General features: G+C 42.0%; 1 protein-coding gene across 5 annotated transcripts in view; it reads right to left on the reverse strand.

Moving 5' to 3' along the window:
• The window catches only part of tenm1 (teneurin transmembrane protein 1), a 704,577-nt gene extending 692,396 nt beyond the window's left edge, over positions 1-12,181 (reverse strand). For all 5 annotated transcript variants that reach the window (XM_080187425.1, XM_080187422.1, XM_080187424.1 and 2 more), the window contains exon 1: positions 11,962-12,181. In XM_080187425.1, the coding sequence (XP_080043551.1) occupies positions 11,962-12,181 (220 nt within the window). The remainder of the gene's footprint in view (positions 1-11,961) is intronic.
• Positions 12,182-13,443: the final 1,262 nt, after the last annotated feature.

Raw genomic sequence — 13,443 nt, forward strand, 5'->3', positions numbered from 1 at the left:
TACCAAGCAGAAGGAGGCTTTTTGCCTATTGAGTCTGTACTGACTCTCTGTCAGAGCATCTTGCCTAGGTCCAATCCCACCCTATCCCAATAAACCCATTTAACATAGATAATCCTAAACACCTTTCAACACTAAAGGCAATTAAGCCTGACGAATCCACTTAAACCTTCACATCTTTGGACAGTAATGGGCATGTCCAATCCATGTAACCTGTACATCTTTTAGCTCCTGATGTCTGCTCATAATGAATGGCCATTGAAGATTTATGGAGGACATGGATGGCATGGGAAGTATTATGGAACAAGGAAGGGGACACAAGAGGCATGGGGAGGGTATTAGGTGGCTTGAGATAAGTGGGGTGACTGGGGTATGAAGAGCAGCTGAGGGGTTAAGGGCTGAGGACCTGACACTCATCACTTCAGTTAGGCTGATGTGACAGTAAATGCAGACAGGCATTCTAGCCACCTGGCCTTGCTGTCGATCCACCTCTAGGCCTGCCTTTGGAGGCAACGCACAGTCAACTATGATACCAAACCTCTGAATTAGATAGCTGCTTTATAATCATTCTCAGATATTTATAATTCTATTCTTCACTTTTTTTTATCCAGTCATGGGACATGGGCATCACTGGCCCATGGCTGGCCAGCATTTACTGCCCATCCCTAGTTGCCCTTAAGGAGGTAGTGTTGAAGGTAGTGCTCTTGAAATGGTGCAGTCCATGTGTTGTGAGTTGACCCACAATGCCATTAGGGGAGGAATTCCAGGGTTTGACCCAACGACTGACAAGGAATGGCAATATATTTCTAAATCACTTGGAGGGGAACATACGGTTGGTGGTGTTCCCATGTATTTGCTGCACTTGTCCTTCTAGATGGTTGAGTGTTTGTAAGGTGCTGTCCAAGAATGTTTGGTGAATTTCTTCAGTGCATCTTTTAGCTAGTACATATTACTGCTACTGAGTGTCAGTGGTGGAGGGAATGGATGTTTGCAGATGCCACACAGGCTGCTTTGTCCTGGATGGTGTAAAGCTTCTTTGTCAGCACACCTCAATAAAACTGCACAAAATGTTGCTGATTGCATCAATGCTCAAAAGAAAGGTTCAGTTTAATATTTCATATTGGATCCTTCTTTGGAACAGAACCTCCCAAAACACTACCCTTATTTTCAACTGCTGTGCATTTTTAACAATCTATTTTTATTTTTGTTTCTCCAGATAATTTGTCATAATTTTCCTAAGTATCTGCTATTTCTATACGTACTTTCTGTTTAATGATTGAACAATACTTAATAAACAAAATGAATAATGAACAATTGCTAAGCAATAATAGCATAAATAAGGAAAAGACACCCACCCTCCCACTCACCCCAAGGAGCAAGCCGATTAATATCCCTTGTATACACTATAATTCTTTCACTTTCCTGACAATATGCCTGACTACCTTTTTGGTTTCCTTGTTTTTAATTTCCACCCTTGAGCATTTGTGCCTTTCGCTATAGTGAGCAATTTGCTTGGACCATTAATGGATGACACGCATTTATCATAAATTTAAGTGTATCAGGGCAATCTGACATTAGGCAAAACTGAAGTCTCCTTAAACATATGCAATACAAGTTCATGACTGCCATTAAATTTTCAATATGGAGCATTATAACTGATAGACCTTCAATTTCTCTTTGGCATTCTCTCAATTTTACTATCACAGTCCTAATGGAGAAAGTGTGAAGTACTGTGACTGAGTGAAACTGTGTTTATAAATCATGATGGCACTCTCAGGCAATCAGAATCATTTTACAATGTTGGAAGATATCCTGAATGAGCTGGGATGTCTGCAGTGCAGGTATTAATGGTTTCTACAGTAATACAGGGGATGGAATTCTCCTATGCCCCAACCACTGAGGTCAATGGTGGATGGGATAGAATTCAGCAGAAAGGCCAAAAATCAGTATTACAGTGGCTTGAATTTCCTCTAGGATCTGCCGCTGATGCCTGCCATCACAGATAGAAAACCTGCTAGTGGCTGTCATGAGACTGATTGCATCCTGCTAATGAGGTGCAGATGAAGACCTGATCGGAATCCTCCTCCCACACCCAATTCTCCACAACATCAATGGGAAAACACATCCGTTCAAAACACATCTGGAACATTTTGGTGTGCAGAGGTCGGGACTAATCTGAAGAATGCCTGGGGCTGTCTCTGGAGTTGAGGATGGAGACCGGCAACACCCCTGAAACCTGAATTAAAGTAAATATCCGTGGATGCTGGAATCTGAAACCAAAAGAAAAAATGCTGGAAAATCTCAGCAGGTTTGGCAGCATCTGTAAGGAGAGGAAAGAGCTAATGCTTTGAGTCCAGATGACCCTTTGTCAAAGTTAAAAGACAAAGAAAGAGGGAGATATTTATACTGCAGGGTGAACAAATGGAAAATAAGTCATAGCCACAGAAACCAAGGGAAAAGACTGCTAATAGCCATCCATAGCGAGAGTAAAGGGTGTGAATGGCCAAATGGCAGAGAAGCTAAAATCAGAGGGTAAACTATGACAAGTGCAGATGTGGGGGGAAGAGGAGGGGGATGGATGGAGAGAGATAAAATTTGGAAAAGGGGAACCAAAAAGGGAGAAAAGATAAGGAAAAGGGGGATAAAGTAGAGGAAAAGAGCGAGGGGAAAGAAAAATGAAGAAAGATAATAAAGAAATGAAAGGTAGAGTGCAGCAAAAAATTAAATAAAATGAAAACAAAGGGGCCAAAGTGGTGTAGAGCTAATCATCCGAAGTTGTTGAACTCGATGTTGAAACCGGAAGGCTGTAAAGTGCCCAGCCGAGAGATGAGATACTTTCCTCCAGTTTGTGTTGAGCTTCATTGGAATATTGCAGCAGACCAAGGACAGACACGTGGGCATCGGAGCAGGATCATGTGTTAAAATGGCAAGCAACAAGAAGGTGAATGTCCTGATTGTCCACAGACTGAAGGTGCTCAGCAAAGCGATCACCCAGTCTATGCTTGATCTCTCTGGTATAGAAGAGACCACATTGGGAGCAGCGAATGCAATACACCAAATTGAAAGATGTGCAAGTGAAAACGCTGCTTAACCGGGAATAAGTGTTTTGGACCTTGGATATTAAGCATGGAAGAGGTAAAAGGGCAGTTGTTACATCTTCTGCGATTGTGTGGGAGGGTGCCATGAGTGACGGGAGAGGTGTTGGGTATAGTGGAGGAGTAGATCAGGTTATTCCAGAGGGAATGACCTCATTGGGAGGCTGACAGAGGGAGTGAAGGGAAGGTGTGTTTGGTGGTGGCATCACACTGGAGTTGGGGAAAATGGCAGAGGATTATACTTTGCATGTGGAGGCTGGTGGGGTGAAATGTGAGAACAAGGGGTCTCAATCCTTGTTTTGGGAGGGAGGGAAGGGGGTGAAGGGCGTGCAAGGAAGATGGACCGCACACTGTTGAGGGCCCTGTCGACAACTGTAGATGAGAATCCACAATTGAGGAAAAAGGAGCACATATTAGAAGAACCACTTTGGAAAGTGGCATTATCGGAACAAATGCAATGGAGGCAAAGGAGCTGAGGGAAAGGGATGGAGTCCTTACAGGAGGTGACGAGCTGTAGTCCAGGTGGCTGTGGGAGTCAGTGGGCTTGTAATGTTGCCGTTGCTGAAGTGTAGGCAGAAAGGTCAAGGAAGGGGAGGGAAGTGACTGAGATGCACCAGCTAAAGGTGATGGAGGGGTGGAAGCTGGAAACAAAGTTGATTAATTTTCTGAGGCCTGGATGAGAGCATGAAGTGGCACCAAAATAGTCATCGATGTATCAGTAAAGGAGTTGTGGGATGCAACATGGGTAAGCCTGGAACAAGGAATGTTCCACATACCCCATAAAAAGATAAGCTTGGCCAAGACCCATGTGGGTACTCATTGCTGTGCCTTTGATTTGGAGAAGATGGGGTGAATTAAAGGAGAAATTGTTGAAAGATAGAACAAGTTCAGCCCAGCAGAGGAGAGTGGTGGTGGATGGGAATTGTTCAGGCCTCTTTTCAAGAAAGAAGTGAAGAGCTCTCCTGGTGTGGGATGGAGGTATAGAGAGATTGCACATCTGTGGTGAATAGGAGGTGGTTAGGGCCTGCGAACTGGAAGCTGTCAATATGATGCAGGGCATTCGAGGAATCCCAGATGTAGGTGGGGAGGGAATGGGCCAGAGGAATGAAGATGGAATCAAGGTAAGAGTAAATAAATTCAGTGGGGCAGGAGCATGCTAACAGGCTAACTAAGACAGTCCTGTTTTTTGTAGTTTTTGGGAAGTAGGTAGAAGCAGGCTGTCCAGGGTTGGGAAATTAGAGGTTGGAAGCTGCGGCGGAAAGGCATCCAAAGGAAATGAGGTCCTTTGTGACAGTGCTGAAGATAATGGCTTAATGTTCAGTGGTGTGGTCATGATCCAGGGGGAGGTAGGAGGAAGTAGCTGAGAGTTGGTACTCAACTTCTGTGAGGTAGAGGTCAGTACACCGGAGGACAACAGCACCCGCTTTGTCAGCAGGTTTGATGATATCATCAGGGTTGGACCTGAAGGAGCGAAGAGCAGAAAGTTCAGAAGGAGAGATGTTGGAATGGGTGAGGGGGGCAGAAAAACTGAGGCGGCCAATGTCCCAACGTCAGTTCCCAACGGAAAGATCGAGGGCAGGTAATTGTCCTGGTGCGGGTGTCCAATTGGAGGCAGAACGTTGGAGGCACATGAATGGATCTGTGGAATGGGGGAGGGGAGGAGAACTCTTGTCCAAAAAAGTGGGCACGGAGATGAAGGCAATGGAAGAAGTGTTCAACATCATGTCAAGCAGTGAATTCATTGAGATGGGGACATGAGAACAAAGAACAAAGAACAAAAATCAGCCCGGGAAAAAGGCCCTTCGGCCCAACGAGCCCACGCCGCCATCTCAACACCACCAGTCCACCCCTCTACCTGCAACCCCTGTCTAAGGGTCTAAGGGTACAAAGCTGAGTCCTTTGTTGAGAACAGCACGCTCAGTCTCAGAGAGGGGAAAGTCGGAGGGTATGGTGAAGACACGGGCTAGAAGAGATGGGGTGTGAGGGATTGGGATTGGTGGAGGGTCTGGGATGGGCAGTGGTGTTGGTAAGTTGGTGGAGGTTGCGTTTCTTTACATCTGCAAGAAACAGGAAAAGCTTTTTGTTAAGACGTCGAATGATATGGAGGATGAAATGAAACTGGGGACAAGGGCAACTTTGAGAGAGATGGGAATTCCCATCCCTGAAACCTGGAACGTCAATGGATGATGGGAGCATCTTTCAGGTGGATCTTGAGCTTCACTGTCATTAAGGAGATCTGTTTTCCAGCTTCAGAGTATTCCTGGAGATCCATCTTCTTTCTTCAGTTATAGGTCAGTGATGTGGGACACCTTTTTCACATGGCACCCAGATATAATGATGGGACGCATATAATCAAGTCCGCTCCTCCACGGAATTTGGCACTTAATCCCCAGATGCGTAACTAATTAGGTTGAGGCAGGAAGGTATGATGGGGTTTCCCTTCAACCTCTATAGCAGGAAACATTCACCATTTAAACACCCCCCCAATATGGGACTTAATTCATTTAATTCCAGATAGGAGAATTCCAGCTAATACCTCCCTCCAAAAAACAAATCAAGCCCTTAAATAGATAGAAAGAAAATATTGGTCCATCTATCTGGCCTTTCTATCTTGTCAGGAGTCCTTCTATCACTTTATACTTGGTGCTTTGAGGGCTTCTAAAAATGGTTCTTGCTTCTCTGTGAAGATTCATTTTCTTAACTTCCTCCTCCGTGATACAGCCATTCAAACAATTACTTTGTAGTTCCAGAAAATTGCAAGATGTCTCAAGATAGTAATCTCCAGGCAAAGATAAGTGCCTCCATTATCATCATTAAATTACAATATCAGTGCCTTTACAATCATTCAAAGTCGATCTGAACCCTTCTTTATCTTGCTTACAAATCTGATAATGCCTTCATATCATGTGCTTGCCTTTGACAGGTTGAAAGCTTTTCTCCGATGTCCTGTTTCCTTTTTGATAGCACCTACAGCTTTTATTCACAATTTGAGGCTATAGATATTTCATGGAATCACAAGCAACCATCAGATTGACATGTCTGGTGGGAAATGACATGTCCTGGCAATATAGTTTGGATCATTATCTTTTCATTTTATCCTAGCTATTTTATGTTGCATGGTAACATTAAAAGGCACAGTAAGTTCATCTGTGACATCCCTTTGTACCCATCACATAAAATCCTGTGACACATGACATTAAAAAAAAGTTATGCTTCTCATAACTGATGGCACTATTTGTTTAATAAATAATTTGGTTTTGGAGTTCTAACTGGAAACACAATTGTCAGCAACCCTTGTAACTACATCAAGAAGCAAAGAGTGACACAAGCAAGAAATAAACTACAAGTGTACCATCCTTTGTTTTGGCACTTCCCTCTCACAAGTGTTTTTCTTGTTGGAATCATTTCTAAAACAGACAGTCAAATCAGTAGGGGTAAATCTTCAGAGTCAAACCCACAGATCAACTAACTTAATTACCATGCATTTTGCAGTTGAGATCTTAGGTGAAGACCTGGATCATGAACCCTTACCCCTATTCTCCCCATTTAAAATTGAAAGGCTATTTCTGCCACAAAACTAAATGCAAGGAACTGGATTTCATGCTCCACTGGTAGTGGAATTTTGGCAGTGGGATGGGGTGGGGGGACAGTGGATTGAGGCATGGGGGGTTTCCCTTAGGGTTCCCATCCATACTAGCCTCATAGCAATTTTATTCTGGGATGGATAAGGCTTCAAACAGGCCACTGCCTTTGCCCCAATTGAATCCTCTAAGTGACCAATTATTTCCTCAATTTTCAGACTGGCGGGAAGACTTCCCAAGTCTGAAAATAATCGTAATTAGGCCTCAGGCGGAAAAGGGGGTGGCATCACTTCCTCCAGAGGTTGCCTTTTAAATTTGGACATGCCCACTCCTCATCCTCCACCCATCAGCCCACTCCTCTCTTCCTCCTCCACCTCCCCACCACCCCCCAAGGTCTCATTGCTGCTGGACCGCCTTCCACTCCAAGTCCCCTCTCCCAATACCTGAGCCACACATAATTACCTTGCTAATTGCCCAGACACTAAGGGGCAATTGAGCATGGCCAACCAAACTAACCTGCACATCCTTGGGATGTGGAAGGAAATTGGAGCACCTAGATGAAATCCATGCAAGCGCAAGAAAAATGTATAAACTCCACTCAGACAATCACCTGAGGCCAGAATCAAACCTGGCTCCCTGGTGATATGAGGCACCAGTGTTAATCACTGCGCTACTGTGCCATCAGTGAGGATGTGTTCCTTGCCAACTCTTTGGGTGGCAGAAACCCCAGTCTCTGAAATTTTCAGGCCAAGGCAAGGTCTTCTGGTTGTATATCTTGTTATATGTGGAATATACTTTTATCCACTAGACTATAAGGGATGCAAGGTCCTTTTTAAATGAAAATACAATAAAATAGACCTTGGCAATAGAATAGTGCATATATGCCTTCACCATAAACAACACTATAGAGATCCACATACTCCAGAAGTGTGGGAGATCAAAGGGAGAGAAATAAGCCCAAATCTTCCAGTCTCTGGATGGTTGAACCTCGGTGGTATTTGGGAAGGTGTGCTATGGGGCCCCTTGGAAGTCCTAACATAAGGACTCTGTGGGAATTACCTGGGAAGTTTCAATTTCTGCTGGGTATGTCCCCCATGTCTGGAACTCTTCAATAATGGCTGAGTTAGAATTAGACACTCTCAGATCCCTCGTGACTCATTGATCCCTCCGATCCTGCAGCTCCCCTGATCGTCTGACACGCTCCCGACCATCTGACTTCTCTTGACCTGACTCAACATCAGCATCCTGTCCCCTACCATCTTACCATTCCGTTCCCTATCCAAATGGCATACTACCCATCCCACCATCCTGTCACTTTACCCACCCTGCCATCTGCGACCTCATTATTCTGTCCACTCTATGCCCTCCCACCTATACACCCTGCTAAACTGACTTCAGTGCCACTTAATATAGGGAAATAGAAAAACCAATCAGCCTGTTCCTGAATAAAATTGTGTGGTTTCTGCTGTAAATTTGTATGTGTGGGATGCGTACTGACTGCAAACAGAACCATGGACAACTCTGTTGTGCTGCATGGGGAAAACAACCAAAATACACATAGGGTTTGAAGTTTCACATTTGTTGCATTCTTATGTTTAGCACAAATGTAGCAATCAGATGAAAAGATTGGGAGAATAAGACTGTGGCTTCTTTATTTGAATATATGTTATATACACACAATAGCAGAAGCTACGTAAAACAAGTCTGATCTGCAGGGACAGCTGCTCTGATCAATCTACAGAGTTGGGGGATTAAACACCACATTCTGTCTCATGGTGGGTAGTGGTGGACAATAATTTAAGATATGCTATTTAAAGATGTATTACAACAGTGTTTGCTGAGTAATGTGAGCCAGGCCATTTCCCAATGTCCATAACTCAAGACTGTCATCTCTGCCCATGCCTGTCATATTTTTCCCTCCTCCAAATATGGCTGGGAATGGTTTGGGCTTTGGGTTTTCCAAGCCATTCTTGGAAGCTGTGGGTGCTGAAATGGGCTAGTTAGAAGACCTGCTTCGATTTTCTGGTACATTGTTCCAGTTATTCACATCATTCCTTTACACCTTAAACCTCAGCTTGCGTCCACTCCCAACACCATATCTCGTCAATTTCCCCTCATATTCCCCATGCTCCTCCATGCTTCCTCATTCTCCACGTCTCCTCATGCCCCTATGTTCCTTCATGTTCCCCATATGCCTCAATGCCTTCATGAACTTTCATACCTCCTATGTTTCACTCATGCCTCTTATCATGCAGATTGACATCTTCATGTCCTCTCTATGCCCTACATGTATCCTTCATAGCCATTAACTCAGTATCCACTTTGTATGGTCAATTCTCAGCAGCATGTAATAACAATGAAAATCCTTTGAAATGGACTTAAAAGAAAAATGTCTAACTATCGAATAAAAGTGTCAATCAAGCATATTGTAATTTATACTGCACAGAAAAAGATCATTCCCATTGAAAAAATAAATTCCTATAAGCAATCATTCAGTTATTAAAACAAGTAGATATCTATTAAGTAACTAAATCAAAGACAGAATTTTCCTTTAACAATCCTTTAAATTGTCAATCAAACTGTGGTACATAATCATCTGCTGAGCTAACTAGTTATTGCAATTTGAAACACACCCAAATATTCATAATGGGTTCAGCTGTCGAAATGAACCATTACAGCCCCAGAAAATGGAAACCATTGAAACAGAAAGAACAGACAGTTCAATTATTTTCTAAACTCCATGAAATGGCCCTTCATTCAAAGAATTCCAGAAGGAAATGGCTTTTTATTTCTTAGTTAAAGCAGCATATTTTTACATTAAATTTAAAGCACTTTGGACATTTACATTGCTTCAAATCTTAACACTAGACTTCCAAACCACTGCTCTCTATAGCTTTGAAAGCACAGTAGCACTTTTTCAAGTGGAAAAAGATGTCTAACACATCTAAAAACTTATATAATGCTGATCAATCTAATTGTTAACTTCCTTTAGCAGGACGGAGACTTGTGATTAATCACAATATTTAAAACACATATACCTTAGAATACAGCATCTAATAATGAATTTCAAGTTGTCAAAATATTCAATTCGTATGTGTCAGATGTTCCTGAATCCTGAATAGGTTTTCCTCAAGATTCTAAAATTCACAAACAAGTCAAAATTTCAGAAGCCTTCCAAAAACTGCCTAATCCAATGAAAATAATAGGAATCAGGAAATATAAACTTCCCCTGGGGTTGTCAATGGTGACCCCAATGTCAGAGAACAAGCATGCTGGGTCACAGCTGGTCTCTTATCTGAATCTCTTCCCATTTATGGCAAGATTGTGTGGGTCAATTTTTATACAGGAAGTTGCTGTGAAAGAAGCAAAGTTTTGGTGATCCCCAACCCCATTCCCAGCTCCAGGAGGATATGAAAATCTGATCTCTCGTGTGAAATTTCACAAATAATTAGGCTATGCACATCAAAGGCTGGATTTTATCACCAACCCCCCCACCCTGGGGATTGGTTGTGAGAAGCCATTGGCGGGGTGGCTGTGTAAAGTGGTGAAGAAGGAAAAGAAGGAAGGCAAGGCTGGAGTGCTCATCACATTTCCACCACTCTACCCATTTACAATTACAAATAGGGGTGTGGAGGATGGGCCTTCCACCCAGAGGTCAAATATGATGTTTAAGTAATGAATGAAGGTTAAAAGATTAGGGACAAAGGAAAAATAAGCACATTCAGGCGATATTAGCTTCATACTTCTGAGAAATGGAAATCACCATTGAATCATCTCCACTCCTACATTATTGCACCATGACTATAGATTTCTGGCCAAGTCTTCTGATCCTGGCTTCTTTAGAAATGTTTCAGGATCTTCCATTAAACTACTTCCACATAGCGCTGGATAGTTGATAGGGTGGCGCAGAAGGCAAGCCATGCCCCCTTTTTATGGTACTAACTACCATATTCTGCTAAGTGTTCACCGTAAAGCTTTGGGTCATTTAACAAGCTTTCCAGTGAGTTAGTGCTTGAGTGTATGAGCGAATGGGTGAGTGAATGGGTGAATGTGTAAGTGTTTAAGTGTGTAGGAAGAGATAAGTGTGAATGTAGGTATGGTGGCAGCAGGGGAAGCTCAAAGCTGGTTAGGATAGTATTTGGGTGTGGGTAGGGTGGCAGGTGGTATGATGGAAGCTCAAAAGAATGACAACTGGGTAGGGTGGTAAGTTGGTAAAGTGGTAGGTAGCAAGGGCAGCGGCTAGATGTTTCACAGCGCATAGGTTGGTGAGACAGGTAGAGGCAGTGAGTGGATGTGGCTTGGGGAATAGTCAACTTGGGAAGAGTCACGGGTCAGGATCCAGAGAATGGGAGATCAGACCATATTCATAATATATTGAAGGAAACTCCATGGAAAGGCTACAAAAAAACACTGCAGCTGCTTTAGTATTTTCATATAACCTTATCACTTTCAAAATTCAGTCTTTCTCAATATAAAACCAAACGCAGAAAACATAATGGACGGGAATTTCCAGCCTTGCTCGCTTAGAAACCGGAAAATCCTGCCCAAGGTCAACAGACCTATCCATAGTCTGCCCCTTGCCCGCTCTGATTCCCATGATGGGCGGGATAGTAAAATACACCCCATTATGTCCCGATTCCATTGCATTAGGAGATTCTTCTCAACAATATTTCAGACCTACAAAATAATTAACTGTGACAGAACACAAAATGTTACCATCTTATATTTCAAAGACAGCCAATTGAGTAAATTCAGGATCAGATCCCCTTTTGAAGTGCAGACTCCAATTTTAATCATCAGCAAAACACTTAACCTAATCATTGATTCTTCATAGCTGGTACTCAGAAAAATATATTGGCACAAACTTCACTATTTTTGACTAATGGTAGGCCTATATTTATGGACGATCTTCTTATAGAACCTGATTGTAGAAAGCTTACTGTTTTACAATGATAGTAACACAACACGTTCCTCTTAAAAGAGATCAGGTTAACTCATAATTCCACTTTTGGCATGGGTTTGAGATCAGACTACCTTTCTGTTTCATCTGATTGAAAATGCTAAAAAAAATACTGAAGTCCAGGTGAAGAGTCCTTTAAACTGACAACACAAGGCTAAGCTGCCTAACTGAGAAATGTGCAGACCAACAAGTTAAACACATTTCAGACGGTCTTACTCACTGACCCCTTTTAATTTAGAGACACAGACAAAAATTAAGAAACATGTATTGTACATTCAGGTATACATTTAACATTTGCAAGCAAATGCCCACAAAACTGTACACGCACCTTGTCTGGATTCTTCAACCGTTTGCATGATATCCTTCTTATGACTGTTGTAATTCATCCTTAGCTCCTTATTGAATTCATGAAGTGTTTCTCTAGAATTGTAGGATTTGTGGGGACTTCTACCATCTTCACTTTCATCAGAAGAGCTTGTGTATGCCAATTCCATCTCGCACCTAACTTTTGGCAGTGGTTGATAAGGTTTACAATCCATCTGATCCATTTCTTGTACAGCTGGTACACAGACATTAATACAGGGAGTCCAGAATGGTTAATCGAGAATGACCTGCAAAGAAAGAGGAAAAGTACATAAGTGCCAGAGAAATTGAATTTCTGTTTTTCAATTTTTCAGAAAAGCAGATCGGGTGGAGGGAAAGAAACATGTCTAAACACCTGCTCACTAACTCCAGAATATGAAGATGTTACACAAATACCATAATCATTTTCATGAATGACAGAATCTTAAGAGCTTTACAGCACAGGAGGCCATTCAGCTCATAATATCTGGACAAGTTATTTGAAAGCAGGATCCACTTAGTTCCATTATCCGGTCCTCTCTTCCCCCTTTAAAAGCTATTCTTGATTCTGATGGGCATTCACATCCTAACAGTAATGGGTGGTGGTGGGGGGTGGGGTTGGGGGTATAAATGAAATTCTTCTAGCCTCTCCCTTTGTTCTTTTCTCATGATCTTAAATTTACAGTTTCTAATTATAAACTCACTGGTCAGTGAAGATAATTTCCTTTTCCTGTTTGACCTGTCAAGCAAATTTATCACAACACCTCTTCACCTTCAGTTGCAATGAAAACAGGCCCAGTTTCTGCAGTTTCTGCTTATAACTAAAATTCTTACCCCTGGTAGTAACATGAATAAATCTCTTCTGCATTCTCTTTATGGTCTTGATGATCTTACAAAAAATAAAAAATAAGGCAGCAATATTTTGAATATGCCTAACCAAGGACTTGTATAGGTTAAACCTACTTTCATTGGTTTTGTGGGCACACTCTTATTTATAAATCTGCAGAACCTATTTTCTTTTATTTATTGCTTTATTGACATGATCTCCTTTGTTTACATCTAAATATCAAAGTCTCATTGTTCCATACTTCGAATATTTTAAAATTAACTGTGCATGTAATTATTCTCTTTGTTCTTCCTCCAAAATATCAGTGTACATTCCTCTGTATTAAATTTCTTTCAATATCTGCCTGTTCAATCTAATAGCCTTTATATGTCACCTGAGGCTGCTTGCATTTCTCTTCACCATTCATCATGTTCTCTATATTCTGTCATTGGCAAACTTTGATAATGCATTCTCTATACCCAAGTGTAGATCATTTTTATATAGTGAGAAGTGTAATGATTCCAGCATTTGACTCTTGGTTCACCATTGTATACAGTGCTCCAGTTTGAAAGCATTTGTTAACCACTGATCCCTTTACTGGCCATCATCCAAGTTCCTATTAAGAATGTCACATTCTCTTCA

This window comes from Carcharhinus amblyrhynchos, chromosome 4 (assembly GCF_965287045.1).
Source record: "Carcharhinus amblyrhynchos chromosome 4, sCarAmb.v2.hapA, whole genome shotgun sequence".
In the NCBI taxonomy this organism is placed as follows: Eukaryota; Metazoa; Chordata; class Chondrichthyes; order Carcharhiniformes; family Carcharhinidae; genus Carcharhinus; species Carcharhinus amblyrhynchos.